The sequence below is a fragment of the Microcebus murinus genome, chromosome 25 (genome assembly GCF_040939455.1).
Source record: "Microcebus murinus isolate Inina chromosome 25, M.murinus_Inina_mat1.0, whole genome shotgun sequence".
In the NCBI taxonomy this organism is placed as follows: Eukaryota; Metazoa; Chordata; class Mammalia; order Primates; family Cheirogaleidae; genus Microcebus; species Microcebus murinus.
Genome location: NC_134128.1, coordinates 12,513,607 through 12,531,204, shown reverse-complemented (window position 1 = coordinate 12,531,204; position 17,598 = coordinate 12,513,607). Strand labels below are relative to the sequence as shown.

The 17,598-nt window shown below is 43.9% G+C and overlaps 2 protein-coding genes across 2 annotated transcripts in view; both read right to left on the bottom strand.

Moving 5' to 3' along the window:
- The window catches only part of RSU1 (Ras suppressor protein 1), a 178,910-nt gene extending 176,560 nt beyond the window's left edge, over nt 1-2,350 (bottom strand). The window contains exons 1-2 of the mRNA XM_012753773.3: nt 2,196-2,350; nt 1,871-1,982 (exon numbers count right to left, since the gene is read on the bottom strand). Of these exons, the coding sequence (XP_012609227.1) occupies nt 1,871-1,979 (109 nt within the window). The 5' untranslated portion in view covers nt 1,980-1,982; nt 2,196-2,350. The remainder of the gene's footprint in view (nt 1-1,870; nt 1,983-2,195) is intronic.
- A 5,665-nt stretch (nt 2,351-8,015) lies between these two features.
- The window catches only part of CUBN (cubilin), a 234,572-nt gene continuing 224,989 nt past the window's right edge, over nt 8,016-17,598 (bottom strand). The window contains exons 64-67 of the mRNA XM_012753774.3: nt 16,470-16,651; nt 13,320-13,485; nt 11,886-12,121; nt 8,016-8,674 (exon numbers count right to left, since the gene is read on the bottom strand). Coding sequence (XP_012609228.2) covers nt 8,567-8,674; nt 11,886-12,121; nt 13,320-13,485; nt 16,470-16,651 — 692 coding nt within the window. The 3' untranslated portion in view covers nt 8,016-8,566. The remainder of the gene's footprint in view (nt 8,675-11,885; nt 12,122-13,319; nt 13,486-16,469; nt 16,652-17,598) is intronic.

Below are 17,598 nucleotides of genomic sequence, written 5' to 3'. Positions count from 1 at the left end.
GGACCGCTGTGCCGGGCATCCTGTCCCCACCTCCCCTTCCCTATTTCCTCTATAGCAACGGTGTCCCCAGGAATGACCGGGATGTTGGCAGGGCTGGGCAGGGGCAGAAGGGACACGGTCAGATCTTCATCTGCCAATTCAATACCCAAGATATCTACTCTGCTGAGGACACCAGGAATCCATTCCTACTGCGAGAGAACAACACACACCAAAACCTAAGTTCGATGGCAGGTTATCTCGACGATGGTCACCAAATGCAAACTGTCTACAATGCTTGATCCCCTTTCCTTGCAACAAGATGTGTCAATAGCGTCAACCCCAATCTCTGGCCCAGGCAGAGACCACCGGATTCACAGTAAACCCAATTCCACTCTCTCCATGCCTACCGAGCTACCCATCACCTTTTAGGGTCCCCTGGACATTTCCTTTTCTGTTGTCACATTCTGGACTGGCTCTCACACAGTTGCAGTCTTCATTTGTCATTCTTTCATTTCCTCCACTCACCGACCATTTTTGAGCACCTACTATGCTCTGGGCACTGTTATAAAGAATGCAAACATGAATATTGCACAGCTTTTGTCTTCTCAGTCTCCCAGTGGGAAAGAGACACTTCTAGATTTTAAAAAGTTACAATCCTATGTAACAGGAATCACCGAGCAAGGCACGTCCAACTTCACAGTGGAGGGAGTGACGGGGTCAGCTTGGCACACACAGAGGAGGCTTCATATTGGCTGAGCTGCCTCTTAACAAAGAAGTAACAGGATTTCAGGTGAAGAAGAGTGAGGAGGAGGAGGGAAAACAGTATTTTGTAAAGGCGTCAAGATCTACATTCATATGCTGTGGTTCAGGAAGGGAGCAGGATCAGTATGGCTGGGACGCCAACTGCATGCAAGGGATAAGGTTGTGTTCATGTTCAGAAAGGCCTTGCACGTCACACCAAGGAACCTGGGACGTTACTGTCAGTGACAGACAATCTGGAAAAGCGCTGAGAAGTCCGAACTGTAGCCACATTAGCCTGAATAAGCGCTTTACTTTACTTATACAGTGTTTGTCACACAGTGGAATTAGTTGCCAGCATCCAAAAATTAGGAAATTTCACATAAAAATCTAGAATCTTGGCTTCTTTAAAAAATCAGTCAATCAATCTGGCAACACTGGCCCCACGTTCCTACACAGCAACATGTGTGAGTAGCAGGTGCAGCAGCTGGGCCCTTGCAAATGGGATACAAGTCACTGAGTTCATGGCCACCCTCAGCTGGAGGCATTTGACTTTTCAATCCCTTATAGGGTAACAGCCTAAGATGGGGGTTGTGCAGGAAAATAAGACTGAAAGCAACACGGTGATTAAACTGGGCAGTGATTGGAGGCAAGACTGCAAGTTAGGAGGCCATCGCCACGGCCCACGCCGAAGGTAACAAAAAGCCTGACTTAAGTTAGAAGATTAAAGACCCCCCCCCAAAAAAAAGCAGAGTCAAGAAATGTTTAAAACACTCGCAGCACAAGAGTGTTTATCCATCTTGTGACTCTTGTGTGCCACTTTTTCATGGACTAGAGAAGGGAAGAATGATTCAAAAATGATTCCCAATGGAAAACTAAAGTGGCTGTTCAGCAAACACAGAATCCGCCCAAATGCCATATAAATCGGCAGAGCCACAAACACCTGCCTGTGTGACTCCAGCCCTGCACTCCCGGGTTCATCCTGCAGCTGGAACGGAACAAGCTGCGACTGCAAACTCTGCGAGGGCAGCCCCTGCCGGGCGGCGGTGACGAGCAGGGCGGGATGCCAGCCACGGTCCCCGCTCACAGGGGCGGCAAACTCGGGGCCCTCCCGGCCCCTCTCCCCGGGAAGGACGCGCCGCCGCGAACTCACACAGGCCGTTCACGTCCAGCATGTTGGAGACGCCCCGGTCGCTCATGTCCACTTCCGGCTGGTTCTTCTCCCGGCTCTCCTCCACCAACTTTTTCAGGGACTTGGACATGGTCTGCAGCAAACGACAACAGCCAAGCAGGTGGGCGAGGGCGGCGGGGCGCAGGGCGAAACGGGAAAGACCCGGGCGCCGCCGCTCCCCCCCGGGTCGTCCCGGAGCTGGACACGGGGGCGTCGGGGCGCGCGAGGGGGCCGGGCGGGGCCGCGGGGTGGGGCGTCCCGCCGGGGGGCGCGGGCCCGAGCGCCGGGCAGGGCCACGCACACTCACCGCGGAGGGGCGGGCGCGGACGACAGGCTTCGGCGGGACGCGCCCGGCGGCGACAGACGCACACCCAGTCGCGGCAAAACTGGCACCGAACCGGGAACACGCCCTGTCCCGGAGCTCGGCGCAGGCGCACTCGGCGCCGCGCCCCGCCCGCCCCCGGACTCTTCCCAAATTAGGAGAACACAGTCTACTAGACGTGGCTCCAGGGCGAGGCTCCGCCCACCAAAGAATGTGGCCCCCGAGGCTGGCCAATCATGCCCGGTATTCGGCTTCGAGACTCCGCCCCGCGCCGTGGTTAGTCTGGTCCTCTTGGGGGCTCCCCCAGTTTTGAAGTTCTGATTGGATCGAGCTCGGCGCGTGCGCACTAGTGTGGGCGCATGCTCAGTTGGTCAGTTGAAGCGAAGCGTGCTGTGGGCGGAAGCGCAGAGGTTGGGGCGCGACTGTGTAAAAGAGGTGGTATCTGAGAGTAGGTCCTGCGAAAGCTACAAATTTCCGCTCCACTCGCCAGAAGTTGTTGCCCTGAGTCCAGGCTCCATAATTGTACCTTTAACGGACCTTGCAGCCTCCCGCTGTATTCACTGCTCAAGACAAGAATTCCGGCGCGGTCTGTGTGTGCATCCCCAGCGCGCAGCTGGAAACCACGTGTTTGCAATCTTGTAGGTCTCCACTGCTGGCCTTTGCACCTGGCCCTTTTAGTGAGCAGCTGCAACCACCCTCCGGGTTTTAAAGGTACATTTAAAACTCAACACTTTTAAAAGTTGTAAGTGATTTTTGCACCTGTGGAACAGGAAGTTATGGCTTCTAGGAACTTCCCACTTCCTCTTCCAAAGGCAACCAAATTTTGAATTTGGGCAAAACAGCTGGCCTCTGCCTCCTTATTTCCCGACCTAGTCCCAGTCACCCAGTAATATGCTGTGAGTCTCACGCCCAAAAAACTGTCCTTAGAGACAATTTCATACAATGAAATAAAGATGGATAGCAGTCATTTCTCTCCTGGTATCACCCAGATAGATAGGTCATATAGCTACACTCACATGCATTGATATATTGTAGATTATAACAGAAATTAAACCCTTAAAGAGATGTATAATACTGGAATTACGGCCCTGAACCAGTGGAGCAAAAGAATGATCTGCACCTTTAAATATGAAAGCAGAAATTTCTTGTTTAAAAATTCAGAAGGAAAGGATTGTGCTTGCCTTAGTCTTTAATACGGAACAGTTCCTCAGCGTTTCAACAGTTCAACAGTTATTGAACTAGACATTCTTTAAGTGTACAGGCCAGGTATTGTGTAGAATGTCCTTCAAAGTGGGTTTGTCTTAAGTTCTCTTTCAGATTATGCATTTTTGGAGAAATACCACTAAAGCGATGTATCTTTCCCAGTGCATCATATCAAAGTACAAATGATACTGGTTTCTCCCAAAATTGGTGCTATTAGCTTTGATCACTTGGTTAAGGTGGTGTCTGCCAGGTTTCTTCACTGTAAAGTTACTATTTTTCCCTTTATAATTAAAAGTAACATGTGGACAAGGTACTGCAGGATTCTGTAAATATCCCGTTGCTCGTCTTTTTCCCACCAGTTTTGGCATCCACTGATGATTTCCTAACTTCATAATTTTGTCTATATTTATTAGTTGGTATTCTACTGATACATCCATTTCTTGAATCATTAACTTTTTAAAAAAAATGCTTTTGAATGAGAATTTTTCTTATCTGATTGATTTCTGATAGTGAATCTTGACTACATGGGTTGAAGACATTAGTACCTGTGTTAGTTTACCAGGGCTTCCATAACAAAATAAAACACAGACTGGGTGTTTAAATAAAAAATTTATTTTCTCACAGTTCTGGAGGCTGGAAGGGCACCATCCAGGTGCTACCAGACCTGATTTCTCCTGAGGCCTTTTTCCTTGGCTTGTGGACAGCTGCCTTCTCTCTGTGTCCTCACAAGCAAAGTACTGGTGTGTCTTCTTCTCCTTATAAGGTGGCCAGTCCCATTGGATTAGGGCCTCACTGTTGTTTCTCTAGAACAGTACCTTCCTTTTGTTTCATGAATGCACTTTCCTCAAATATCTCTGAGGATAATAGTTTTTTAAATCTCTCTTCTGTTCATTAAATTATGTTTAGTCAAAGGTCCTATCTTACATATATTTATCTAGTTTTTTCCCATTCATGCTGCTGCAATTCTTCCTCTGTCTGGTGATTGATGCTTGGATGTCCTTTTACATTCAAGCATGAAGATCTGAGCTGATTCTTCCAGATAGCTGGAGTGGTTTTTTTTTTTTCTGTCTGGTTGTTTATGTACATCATTTTCCTCCTAGGTCCCTGGGCTGTTTGTTAAATATCTTCAGAGGCAGGAACCCAGTTTGATGCCTGCAGAACATCACTGGGCTGCCCTCCCTGGTGGAGGGAAACGGTGGATTGCGAGTGCCAAGGAATACAATTCCATCACCTCTATTCTCAGCTTCCCACGCTGCACCTGCTAGCCCCACATCCAGATAACACCTACAGCAGAGATTCCCATCCCTGCTGCATTTTTCTCTTCTAGTTATTTTGGGCTGCAGTTTCTTTCCGTTTCATTTATCAGCGTGCTTTTGTTCACTTCCTGTTTTCTGGAAATTCGTTTGCACTCTTGCTTGAGATAGGAAAACCAAACTGTTTTTTGCTACTCTCACACACTCAACTCTCAACACTTCTGACACTAGGTGTCTCCCACACACCAAGCAATTCTCCAGCAGACAGCAGCTGGGTGTGCTGCTACTTAACCCTATTCTGACACTATCTACCTGGAGTGAGCGTCACATCACACAGGGTAAGGGCTCAGTCCACTACTTCAGACACCAATCCCAAACAGTAGTTGTCACCTATACTTTTGACCCACTGACAATAAATAAACTAGGGTTCCCACAGCCCCCTCCTTGTTTTTGATTAATATACTAGGACAACTCACAGCACTCAGGGTAACATCTGATTTGCCAGTTTGTTGTGTTAATAAAGGGAATGGTACCGGATACAGATGAACAGCCAGATGAAGAAATACACAGGGCCAGTTCTGGAAGGGTCCCGAGCGCAGGCTGGAGTTGGGGTGCACCACCCTCCCCGTACGTGGATGTACTCATCAGCCCAGAGGCTCTCTAATATTCATGGTTCAGGGATCTTTATGAGGCTTAATCACGTAGGCACGATGGATCATTAACTCAACGTCCAGCTCCTCTCCCCTTCCCAGAGGAGGGGGCTGAGAGTTCTAACCTTCTAATCATGGCTTGGTCTCTCTGGTGACCAGACCCCCTGCAGGAGCCCACCAAGAGTCATCTCATTAGAATAAAAGAAGCTCCTCTCATCCAGATTTCCTGGGTGAAATTCGTCCTAGGTAATTTCACCTAGGAAATTCCAAGAGCTCTGTGTCAGGAACTGGGATCAAAGACTGAAGATTTGAACAAAAAGATTCACTTAGCCCCCTCACCACTCAGGAAATTACCAGGGTTTTAGAAAGCCTGTGCCAGGCACTGGGGACAGAGAGAGACCAAATGCATATTTCATATTATATCACAATGTCACAATGGCCTTCTAACCTTCCTCTCATTCTCTTTGCTTTTAGCAGTACAATTCCTAGGGAAATGTGTCCCTAAGCTCCAAATGTGTAGAGCGTGGAAACAGGACCAGCGTCCTGGGTGGGCGGCCTGTGCAGTCACACACAGCCCCACCCTGGGACGGGCCCCATGCTTGGCTTAATGCTCTGCTGTCACCAGCTTGGACTATTTAATAGTTCTTGAACAAGGAGCTCTGCAAAATTCATAGCTGGTCTCACATGGAAACGTCAATACTTGCCAGAGCTTGAATCTCCTCCACGGCCTCACTGTCGAGTGCTCTGTGCTTACAGACGGTCTGTGCTTTGGTGCTTCCCATTAGGAGGAATGTGCCAACCCAGCCCTGGACCCACGGAGTAGGGTGATCAAAAATAGAGTATGGAAGATTCCTGGCCCACACAAGGTACAATAGACCAGTGGTGACTGCTGTATTAACATAAATTCATATATAAATCATTAATTTGTAAATTTACTAAAAAGTGCCTTTAAATCTCTAAACTATATTTAAAATAAAGTACTAAGTGGCATATAAATATAAAATTACCAAATTAAAATATAAAAAGCACGGTTTTCATCAAATATCTATCAATTATTGTATCATTTTTTCTTCTGATAAGTTCTCCCATGAGATTGACAGTGATGTGGTCTCCATAAGTAAAAAATTTTAACCATTGACATAATTTTTGATGCTGTATAGTCTCTAAGTCTTTACTGAACTAACAATTGCATTCGAAAGTTTCCTAGCTCAGCTAACACTCAATTTTTTGAATAATTCCAACAGAGCTATGAAAATAGTTTGACTTGTATTTAATTATTTCACACCTTGTCCTTCAGGCCTGACGTGTGGCACTTCCTCATGGGGTTGCTGAGGTTAGAATCGCAGCTTTGTCGCTCAAGTGTTATGTAACTTTTTCATAGCTCGTTTTTCTCATCTGGACTGTGGAGTGAGCGTTCTTATATTACCTGTTTCTGTGTGAATATGTAGGAATGGTGCCTGGCATAGGAAAACGTTATGTAGATATGAGCTTTCATTTTTCTTAATAAAATTAATGATGGTGATGCTTACCCTGGTGAGTGCATGGTGAATTTTTAATAAATTCTTCCCATTAAATGGAGTTGAGATATAATAGGAAACTATGACAAGTAGAACCCACATCCTGGCATCTTAGTCCCAAACTGTCACTGCGCTGTCCATCCCCTGGGGTGTCCTTCACAGGAATGCTCTAAGGGCCAAGGGATCCCACTGGGTCCTGAGAGGGCCTGTGGTGGCCTCTCCCTAAGCTACCCCAGCAGGTCCCCGGGGGCCACGTAAGGGCTACTCTGGCCAGCAACGGCCAAACGTAACCCGGAAGGCTAAAAGGCATGCGTTTCCAGTTGTTCGGGGGGGACAAGGAAGGAAAGGGGAGAAATAGCAGATGAGGGTGGAGGTCTGGCTCCCAATGGGATCCCAGACTATGACAGGTAGGGACAGTGTTACCTGGAACAGGGTCCTGGCGTAGCTTCTGTGCTGAGCGTTAACCTTGTAGTTGACAGACCTGGAGGAGCCGCAAGAAGGACGTGTGCTGGGCTTCAGCTCTTGCCTCCCGCCTGCTCCTTCTCAAGGAGGGGGTCTACAGTTAAAGCTCCCATCGCACCTGTAGTGGGTAAGTTTACAACAGGAAAGAATTTCTTCTCAACATGAAAGATTCAAAATACCAGTTTTAACTTATTTCTAGAGGTTTTTTTTTTTTTTTTTTTTTATCAAATTCATAACCTGCTTGGGGATTTTCCCCAAAAGGAATTCTCTAATTAAAATGACTCCTGGCTTCCACCTAAAGACTTCTAGAATCAGCAGGATTTTGATCCCCTTAGGCAACGATTCAGCAATACAGGTCAAAAGGTGAAAAGACCTTCTACCTTTCCTAAAAACTTGCCTATAAGAAACGATTCACAAAATATTATAGAAAATTGGGGGAAGCTGGGGGAAGGGTACACAAGACCTCTAAAGGACTGTCTTTTCAACTTCCTGTAACTCTATGTTATTTCAAAATAAAAAGTTTTTAAATTATGAAAAAAATATTTACTATGCATCTGATACAGTGGTAGACTGGAAACAAAGCAAATATATGAAAAGAGGAAGCTGTTAAATAAAATACAGTAGAAGAACTGATGTACTATATGGTTTAAAAGTATAACTGAGAATACCAGAAACATGAAAAATTCTTTTAATATAATAAATGTGGTGTGTAGACTGATATTTTGTGCAGTAATAATTTAATTACATATCATGTGAATTATACATAAACATTGGCAAACAGAGGAAAAATTTAAACACCAAAACAAAGGCATAATGTGCTTTCTGAAAATGTGAAAATTCAACTTGAAAATTTATATGTACCCCATAGTGAAAGATAAAATTTTAATGAGTCAAAAATGAATGCAGCATGACTGTGTATAATTCAATCATGTTTATTATCCCTTATTTGACATTCACAATGAAAATCATACCTCTATTTTATCATTAGCTTTTAAAAATGTATATTACAGATGCCATAATCATTTCCAACCTTTTAAGGAATTTTTAAAAATTTCAGCTCAAAATATTAGAAGACTGTCATGCACAGTCAAGACTAAAGAAGCAGTATTCTATGTTCAAAAACATTACAGATATTGGTTCCATAAATACTTTGGTGAAAACCAAGAAAGTTCAGCTTATCCTGCTCGTGGAGGCCGGGGCACGTGTGAAGATGGCAGTCCTGTCCCTTGCGATGCGGATCCAGGTGCTGGGTAAACACAAGTGTCACCCCCTCAGCTGTCCCACGTTAACCGGAATGCGGACGGACGCTCTGCAGAGTCAGCGTGAAATTTTATGAAGACCCGATTTGAGGATGCCACAAAGGGGGCTATGCTAGTGTCCTAAAAATGACAAAAAAAAAAAAAAAGAGGAACAAATAATAAATTTTACAAATTTGCACATCTTTCTAGAAATGTTAGCCTAGTAAAATATGTGCTATAAAAAAAGCTTTATATAATAGAATTCACAGTGAACCTGCACATATTTCTAGAAGTAACTTTGAGTAGAATTAATGCAGAGAGATAACTTTACAAAGGAATATCTCGGGGGTTAGGGGAATTGAGGGGAAATGCTGAGTGACAGCTAAATGGGGACAGGGTTTCTTTTTGGGGTAATGAAAAATGTCCTAAAATGGACTGTGGTGATAATGCAACTCTGTGAATCCACTAAAAACCACAGAATTATAAATTTAAGCTGATAAATTGTATGGTGTGTGAATTATATCTCAATACAGCTGTTGTCAAAAATCCTTGAACTTCTTATTCATGTTCTTACTGAAAATTTACTTTTTCTAAAAGTAACACATTTGTAACTAAAATGATCAGATGAGTAAACCATACTATTTTCATCCTCAATATTTATAGTTTCCTCTTGGGATTTGCTTACACATCTTTCTGCGGAAGAGTTGTGTTTGTGTGTGTGGAGGGGAGGAGATAGAAGAGTCTCAGTTTTCTCTCATTTTCTTTCATTTTCTTTCTTTCTTTCTTTTTTTTTTTTTTTGAGATGGGGGGCTCTTTCTGTCACCAGAATGGAGTGCAGTGGTGCAGTCATAGCTCACTGTAGCCTCCAATTCCTAGGCTTAATTGATCCTCCTCTCTCAGCCTCCTGAGTAGCTGAGACTATAGGCACGAGCCACAACACCTGGCTAAGTTTTTTGTAATTTTTTCTAGAGATAGGGTCTCTCTATGTTGCCCAGGCTGGTCTCAATCTCCTGGCCTCAAGCAGTCCTCCTGCCTTGGCTTCCTGTGTTGCTGGGATTATTTATTTTCTTTTAATTCATTTGGCAAATATTTATCAAGATACTGCCATGTTGCAGGTATTATTTTTAGCACCATGGCTATTAAAAAATGAGCAAAACAGACAAAAAGCTCTGCTCTCATGAAGCTTACATTACTGCACTTTCTTATCTCAGCCCTACCCATCTAGAGTCATCAAAACACGGACTTATTTCCAAGACAGTACATTATCAAAGTGAAGGAGAGAGATTTTTTTCCCTAAGAGATACATCAAGGTATATCCAATATTTTTATTCCCACACACATCTGCTGTTTACTTTCAATTTAATCTGCTCCCAAATTTCAATTTCTTATTCTATGTTGACAAACTAGTATGGGCAGTTAACAGAAGTTTTAAACTCTCCTTTATTCTCCTTGTTTTTCCTGCTACTCTTTCATTTTTCAGATATTCAGATTCTATAGCTGCGGATCATACAGGATTTATTTCTCCACGAACAATGACATTTATTTTATCATAACATGAAACACCTGCAAATCCTGGTGTGGCTTATATTTATATTAGCAAAATAAGGAGCTACTTCCACCACCACTCTGTAGGTAAACTGACTTTATGTTTTATATTTACATTTGACATTTTTTCATTTATATTTTACATTTATGTTTAACATTTATGAAATGATAAAGAAGTTGGTGGTACCAATTTCTTTCAAGAAATAAAACAACCACATATGAAATATGAAATTATATCCACATTCATAAAAGAAAATGTCAAACTAGGAAAATACTCTGAACACCAACTGACTTATCTAGTTCCCATATTTCAATTTAATGTGGCGCTGGTTTAAATGGCAGGCAGCTTGCCTCTCAGCGCCTCAGTTTACTTTCATCTGCAAAGTCCAGGATATACAAGTTCTTTCCACCTCACAGGATTGTCACTGTGGGGCTTAAACAGGGTTATATGTTTGAAAGTCACTGAAAACCACAAACGCAAAAAAAAAAAGCCATACAAATAGAAAGTAATGATATTGTTAAAATTGTCTCTTTTCCTCCCTTTTTAAATGTTTATAAATTTCCATTAAATGTCAAAGCCCTAATCAGCTTCTAAATCTGGTGTGTGGCATATTTTATGGGGTCTCTTTTCTGTGAGTCTCCTATGCATAACAGTGATAACAGTGCCTGCTGGTCCCTGGACCAACGTTTCTCCCCAAGTAATTTAACTAAGTGCATGAAGATGCAGCTACCAAAAGGTTTATCAGAGTGTTGTCCCTAGTAGTGAAAAGTTGAAGAGACCTAAACTTCCACCAGGAGAGGCTTTGTGAATTACATTAAGCTGCACCCGACAATACCAGCCAACAATTAAATACGATGCACCAGTGTTTTTATTGGTAAGATAATATGTTAATGCTATATTGGTAAGTGGAAAAAACACCCCATCAAACAGTATAAAACATGCATCTATATGCAAATATATTCAAAGGACGGTGTTAAGAATAATATATAGGGTGTTCAGGGTTTTGGAAAAATTAGTCTATTTTCTGATATTTCTGAAAATAACATCAATTTTATAAATAACAAGTTTCTCTAGATTTCCAGCTTATGTAATTCTCTGTCCAGTTTGATTAGAAAGCTGGGTAAAGAACGGGACAATCAGGAACGCCCTGTCACCAGCAGCCTCATTCCCCTCTCTGGTCAGCTGTCTGGTTTCAAATTCACTTGCGAGGGTAGTAAGCGCAGATGACTGCAGTACGAGCCAGTGCCGGGGTCTCAGCTGGTGTTCAAGGAAGCTCTATGACATCAGAGCTTTACAAAAGCAACCAAACTATTAGCTGCCATTTCTTCAAAGAACTCCTGCAATTTTCAGCAAGAAGTAGATGAAATGGAGCCAGCTGTCCAAACCGTCTTATAGTTCTGTTTATGCAAGAAATAAAACATGGGTATTCAACCACGGGTAGTGCGTGGAACTCACATAGGGAGCTTGAAAAAACAACATGCCATGGATCCTCCCCCCGAGCAATTCTGAGTCGGTAGGTGTGGGTGGGCGGGAGGTGCAAGTCTGCAGTGGTTAAATAACTCCACGGGGCGGGCGATGCTCACGCGGAGCTGGCTCCGGTGACTACTAGTGGCAATTTAACGCAACGGCCACGAGGTGGCACTCCTGCTCCCCAAATAGGACGATCAGAACCCTGCACCCAAGTGTCTCAAAGGCCGCCTATGCTTTGTCCTGTGCACGTGTCTGCTTTTAAAAGTCTATGCTAAGCCACTTCCATTGCTTAAAAACAACAAGGGGTGGGCATCTGAAACCGCTCGCTTTACTCACCGCGCCGCAATATGGGCCGTAGGCTGGGGAGTCCGCGCTGGGGCCGTCGTAGAGTGTGAGGTAGCTGCGCGTGCAGTCTCCCGGGTCGTCGATGCTGACGAAGTGGAAGCTGACGGTGACGGCCCTGCCCGCGGGGGCCGTGAGGGCCCACTCGCAGTGCGTGTGGTTGGGGTAGGTGCCCGGGTAGCCGGGGCTGGCGAGCGCGCCCCTGTCTCCGTACAGAGTCCCGCCGCAGCCTGCAAGCAGGAGAGTTTGAGTCCACCAGGGAGGGAGTTTGAGTCCCCCAAGGAGGGAGTTTGAGTCCACCAAGGAGGGAGTTTGAGTCCACCAAGCATAAACCAGGGTGCCACGTGCAGGCAGCATGACTGTCATTTGCTTAAGGTGCCCCCAACGCTGCAAGAACAAGCGGAGGCAGAAACCCCCTTCCCTGGTCCTCCTTCCTCAGCCTCCATCCCTCCTCCCCCACCCCACCTACATGCCCCTCCCTGCACAGGTATCCTGACCCAGGGACGACTTCCCCCAGCACTGTGCTTTGAAAACTGTGGCTGGGAGCAGAATGGAAAAACAGAGAATTTGATGAAATGACTGCAGGGGAGAGTAGAGTTGTCCCCTGTGCGTTTGCAACGGACTGGAGATCTCCATGCGCCCAGAGTCGAGGAGAAGCACGTGGTTGAAGCAAAATTAAAAGTAAAAATCAGGGCTGAACCAAGAGAGAGTGCGTTGTAGTAGGTTGTGGCGGGAATTAATTCATTATAGAAGGGACTCTACCAGGCTACTGACTTAAGCCAGTATCTGTCAGTCAAATATTAAGTATTTGACTTAAATAAGTATTGGTGTTCATTTGTTTGATTTGTTAGTATGTATATGAAAGCTAAGGTAATTTAGACTACATACCCTTGGGGATCCAGGTATCCTACCTGGCTGGCTTATTACAAAGCACCCAGGTGGGTGTCTGACCCACCTAGGCCCATCTTGCCACGCTAACTGGGCATTTTGGTCAACTCATTAATCCAGGTGTTTCTTCTCCTGATCTATAAAATCAAGGCATTGGGGATGATCTTTAAGCTTCCTCTTTAAGTGCCAAGATTTCTTTATCCACGACTGTCTTGCTAGAACTCTTTTCTTTTCCCTTAGTTATTTAAAATGAGCCCTTTTTATCATTCTTATTTTGAAGGTTTTTAGATACTTTGGGACATTTCATGAAGGTATTCCTTCTCTCTTGAATTAATATATGGACCTGATTTAAATTTTCCTTTAGCTATTTGATAAACAGCTGACCAAAACTGCAAAAAAAAGAATTCCTATTTTTAACAGAAAATAATCAAGTACACAGATGGCTAAAATGATAACGTACCATTCATTGTCTTTTTCTATTAGACACCTTATGTTTTTCTCATCTACATTGCTTTCCCTTACAAAGTGCAAATGTCTTACCGGAGGGTGATGAGGTCCAGATGATCTCATATCCATGACTGGAAATGACACTGTCACTCTTAAACCGCAGGTAGAGTTCGTTATTTTGGGAGAAGACAGGACTTGGCAGCAGAGTTCCACAGTACTTGCCAAGTAGTGGTGAATCGCTGTTACTTCCATTTCTTACCTTTAACAAGGAGTCATTAATTGTTAGTTGTATATGTTCTCCTCCAATTTATCCTTGCTATACATAATGAGGTGAGACAATTTGAATGCCACCATTTTTTTGGAAAAGCTTTGTCTTTTTATATAATTAAGAATAAAGGGCTTTCTGAAACACACAGAAGTCATCTTTACTTGCAAAGGTGAAAACTGTTCAATTTGTAGAACAAAATCCATTTGCATTTGGATTCAGAAATATCTGTTAACCTACAGCAATTAAAACACCAGGGCACTATTTGATACACTAATTGGTACCCTGATCCTGTAGCCTTGGCTTTGGGGTAACATTTTGAAGAATATACTTAAAGTGAATTTTTAAAGGGTGGGAGATGGAGGCAATGTTGCCTGCTGTTTCTGGTCATGTATGATGCTTTAGTCATTGTACTCTGTGTGTGTGTGTGTGTGTGTGTGTGTGTGTGTGTGTGTGTGCACGTGGGTATTTTCCCCACTGAAAATTATCTTATTGTAAAGTGGCTCTGAAAAAATACAATGTATGAAGTTCAGAACAAAAGGAAATTCTGTATGGGAAAAGGACACAATGCAAAATAAATCTATACAATTTCTGATTGATGTTAAATGTATTTTAAAAACACATTCTGAGGCTGCGGCCCTTCTTTGTTTCAACTCATGGCGTGGCGTAGACACATAAAAACAGGAAATGAGTCGGCGTGTGAGATAACCACACGGAATTCAACCACTTTCCGTCCTCCAGCCGGGTTCCCACTGCACATCCACTACCTGCCCCGCTCAGAGGAGGGCTCTGGAGGCTTCTTAAGGAAATGGTAGCCAGGCTAAATACTTGGAACCGGCTTGACATGTACAAATGCCGATTTTAATGACCTATGTATTCAAAATCTTGGAAGCTCCCTCATTTCCTTTGTAATTCCACAGCTTACAAGTTGGTTTATTGCTGGTTGTCTTAAGTTGTAGAGTTTCTCTGGTCTAGTCTTGCTGATCTGGAGAGACTGATCTGGGGAGATTCCTTGTAGGTCTACACAGTAGCCGATAGCAGACAGTAATGCAGTGGGCATCTGTGGGACATCAGAGGATCCTGAACGAGGAGGTGAAGGACAATGGCAGATTGCAGGTGTGGTGCAGAGCTTGGCCTTCGCTTGGTGGTAACACAGTCGGCATCCTCAGTAAGAGGTTTCCGTTCCCAGCGCAGGGAACTTGAACGGATCGCTGAGGCTTCCTGGAAACTATGCCAGGATCTTCCCAGCGAGAGCCGGACACAGTGACACTTTGCAGGCCTAAGGGTGGTTTCCTTTCTTTGCTTATTGGACAGGAAGTTTCAGCTCCATTCTGTGGAATAAAGAAGGACGGCTAGGGGGAGATGTTCTCACCCGCCATGGCTGGGCAGTGAGAATTTACTTCCCAGCGTCCAGCAGGCAATGGCAGATGTTAACTCTGGTCAGTGACAGTCAGTCGGGCTTGAGGTCACTCTGTGACTCCGACCTGGAATCTTCTGTCCTTTCTCCACAGCCCACTCCTCTCCTAGTTTCATAGACGTGTGAATATCATGCTTCATATAAATATCTGGATTTCCATGGTGAGGGTTCACAGGTCCAAGTTTAATAACCCGACTGGCACAAACAATCCTGTCCTGTATTTCTCTCTCTGTCTTCTCCCATCGTCCCCGTCATGACAAGTATTCTCCACGAAAAAGGCATGCACTTCCTCTGGGTGGTATTTATTGCACTATGTGTTACGGATATTCATTAACGAAGGATTTACATCGACACCATAGGGGTGAGCTTCCAGGATACTAAAACTCCACATGAGGAGTCATGTTGACATTAAACCCAGGTGCAAAGCGCTGGAACCCCATTCCTCGCCAGGCCAGGAATCACTGCTCTGGTGGATGAGGCAGCCGTAGCCCTAGGAGCCAAGTCAGATGACAAGGGGGTTGCAGGCGAGAAAGGAAAGAAGTCGCTTGGTGTTAAGAAGAAGCTTGGGGTGGGGAATAAAAATGGTGCAGGTACCAAGAAACCAGCAGCTGCAAAAAGTGTAGACGCCAGCTGCATAAACCCTTAAATTCCTGTGTTCCATAAAGGTCAAACCATTTTGGACAGCTTAATTTTGAATAAAGACTTGACCAAAGAGGCAGTGAGGAAAATAAAAATAAAACTCCCCATCAGGTGTAGGAGAGCAAGCAAGCTCTTTGGAAACTTTACTGAAGTCTCTTGTGTACCTGAAACAAAGCCAATTATTCAGAACATCTTTCTGTGAACAAGGACCTCAATATTCCTTCTCACATACACAGGGCAGGTCATGCAGAGCAGAAAGGACCCAGAGGGGCTCTCTGGTGGCACTGGAGAACCCCAGTGGTGGCTGAGGAGGAAGGGCAGAGCACACCTGCGACTTCACGGCACTGATTCGAGGAAACCCTCACCCTTAGAAATACGGAAGGTGCCCCAAGCTTACTGCAGTTGTCAGGGAAATTGGGTGAGCTATTTAGGATCATTCAGTTTCATTTTTATCTCCACGCAAAACACTCTTCTCCAAGTCAGTGCCGTCACCCATCTCCGAAATCAGTGCCATCACCCATCTCCGAAATCAGCGCCTTGGACTTGGACCTCTTGGACTTGGACCTCTGGCCCTTGCTGGTCCCAACGCACATGTTACCCTTGTAAAGAAGCCTTCTCTGTCCCCAGACTGAGTTAGGGGCCCCTGACCATGCTGCTCTCAGTGCTTTTCACGTGGTGTTGTCATTGGCTGCCCCTATGTCCTTCCCGTTAGACCAGGAGCCTCCTGAGGGCCCTGAGGTTCCCTGTTGTAATTCCAGTGTCTGGGCTGGTGCTTGGTGAATAATTAGGGAAGGAAAGGAGAATTAATAAATTAATGAAATGAATAAAGGCCCTATAGTATTAGTGGCACTAGACAAAAAGGTGGAAAATCTTAAGTGATCCATCGTCTGTTAATTCATTTAAATGATATCGAAATACATACCTCCAAGAAATCATGTCTGCATTCATTTGAGTTCTCGATGTCAAATGAATGAAAAAAGAGGGAGATGGTGTGGTTCTGTGGGGCCCTGAGAATAACAGTGCAATCCATGTCATTGTTATAATTATCCGGCCATCCAGGACTTCTGAGATTGCCAAATGTTCTATTATATTCTCTGTTGCAATCTTAGAGAAAAAAAAATTCATAATTAATGTATGCATCCAAATATTAGTGTTCTTTCAACGTGACAGGCATAATTCAAAAAGACTATTATGTTTGAAGAAATGTTAGAAAAAAAGTAACGCAGCTTCTTTGTTTAGCTTTGAGATAACCGAGCCCTGAGAGGTGAAGGGAATTTCACCCAGAGCACGAGCAGCACAGTTAAAACAAAACACCCCTGTGAAGTATGACCTACAGGTGCTTTTCTTCAGAGGATGAATATCGCAGCATCCTTTGAACTTTTCCGATCCCTTTGAGGTAGGGATGGCTGACTGATGCTTATACTTTCTTTAGACACAAAGGTTTTACCTCTAAGACAGAGTTCTGCCTAGGGACTTCCCTTAAATTCCTTTGGTGAGTTACTTGTTCTGCTAGAACTGGCAATTCATTGTTCTTTACCATTTTTAGTAAAAAAAATACCCAAAGTATTTTCATGTGTTTGTTTTAACCAAAGGCAGCTTCAATCGTAATCGAGTTCAAAATAAACACTGAATAAAGTGTTCTCTGGAAATAAACTTCCCAGTTATAGCAATCAGGTGACCCTTTCAAGGCTTCTTGGTTTCTACAAAATAATTTCCTAACATAGAGCGATTCCGAATGTTGTGAATGTACTAAAGACCACTGAAATGTAAACTTTAAATGGATAAATTATATGGGATAGGAATTATATCTCAATAAAGCTTTTTTAAAAATATATATATAGCGATTCCTATATGTGATCAAGTGGATAACTTATATAATAACTGGTATAGTTTTAAATGAACTACATGGACTCTGAAACATATGCTAGTATCCTAAGTATTTTACTTAGCATTATATTCACTTTACTTCTCCAGAAATGAGCTTTAGAATTTGCTAAACTGGGCCTGGGTTCTAGTTGAGTCTCACCTCAGATGGGTGTGGTTTATGTCAA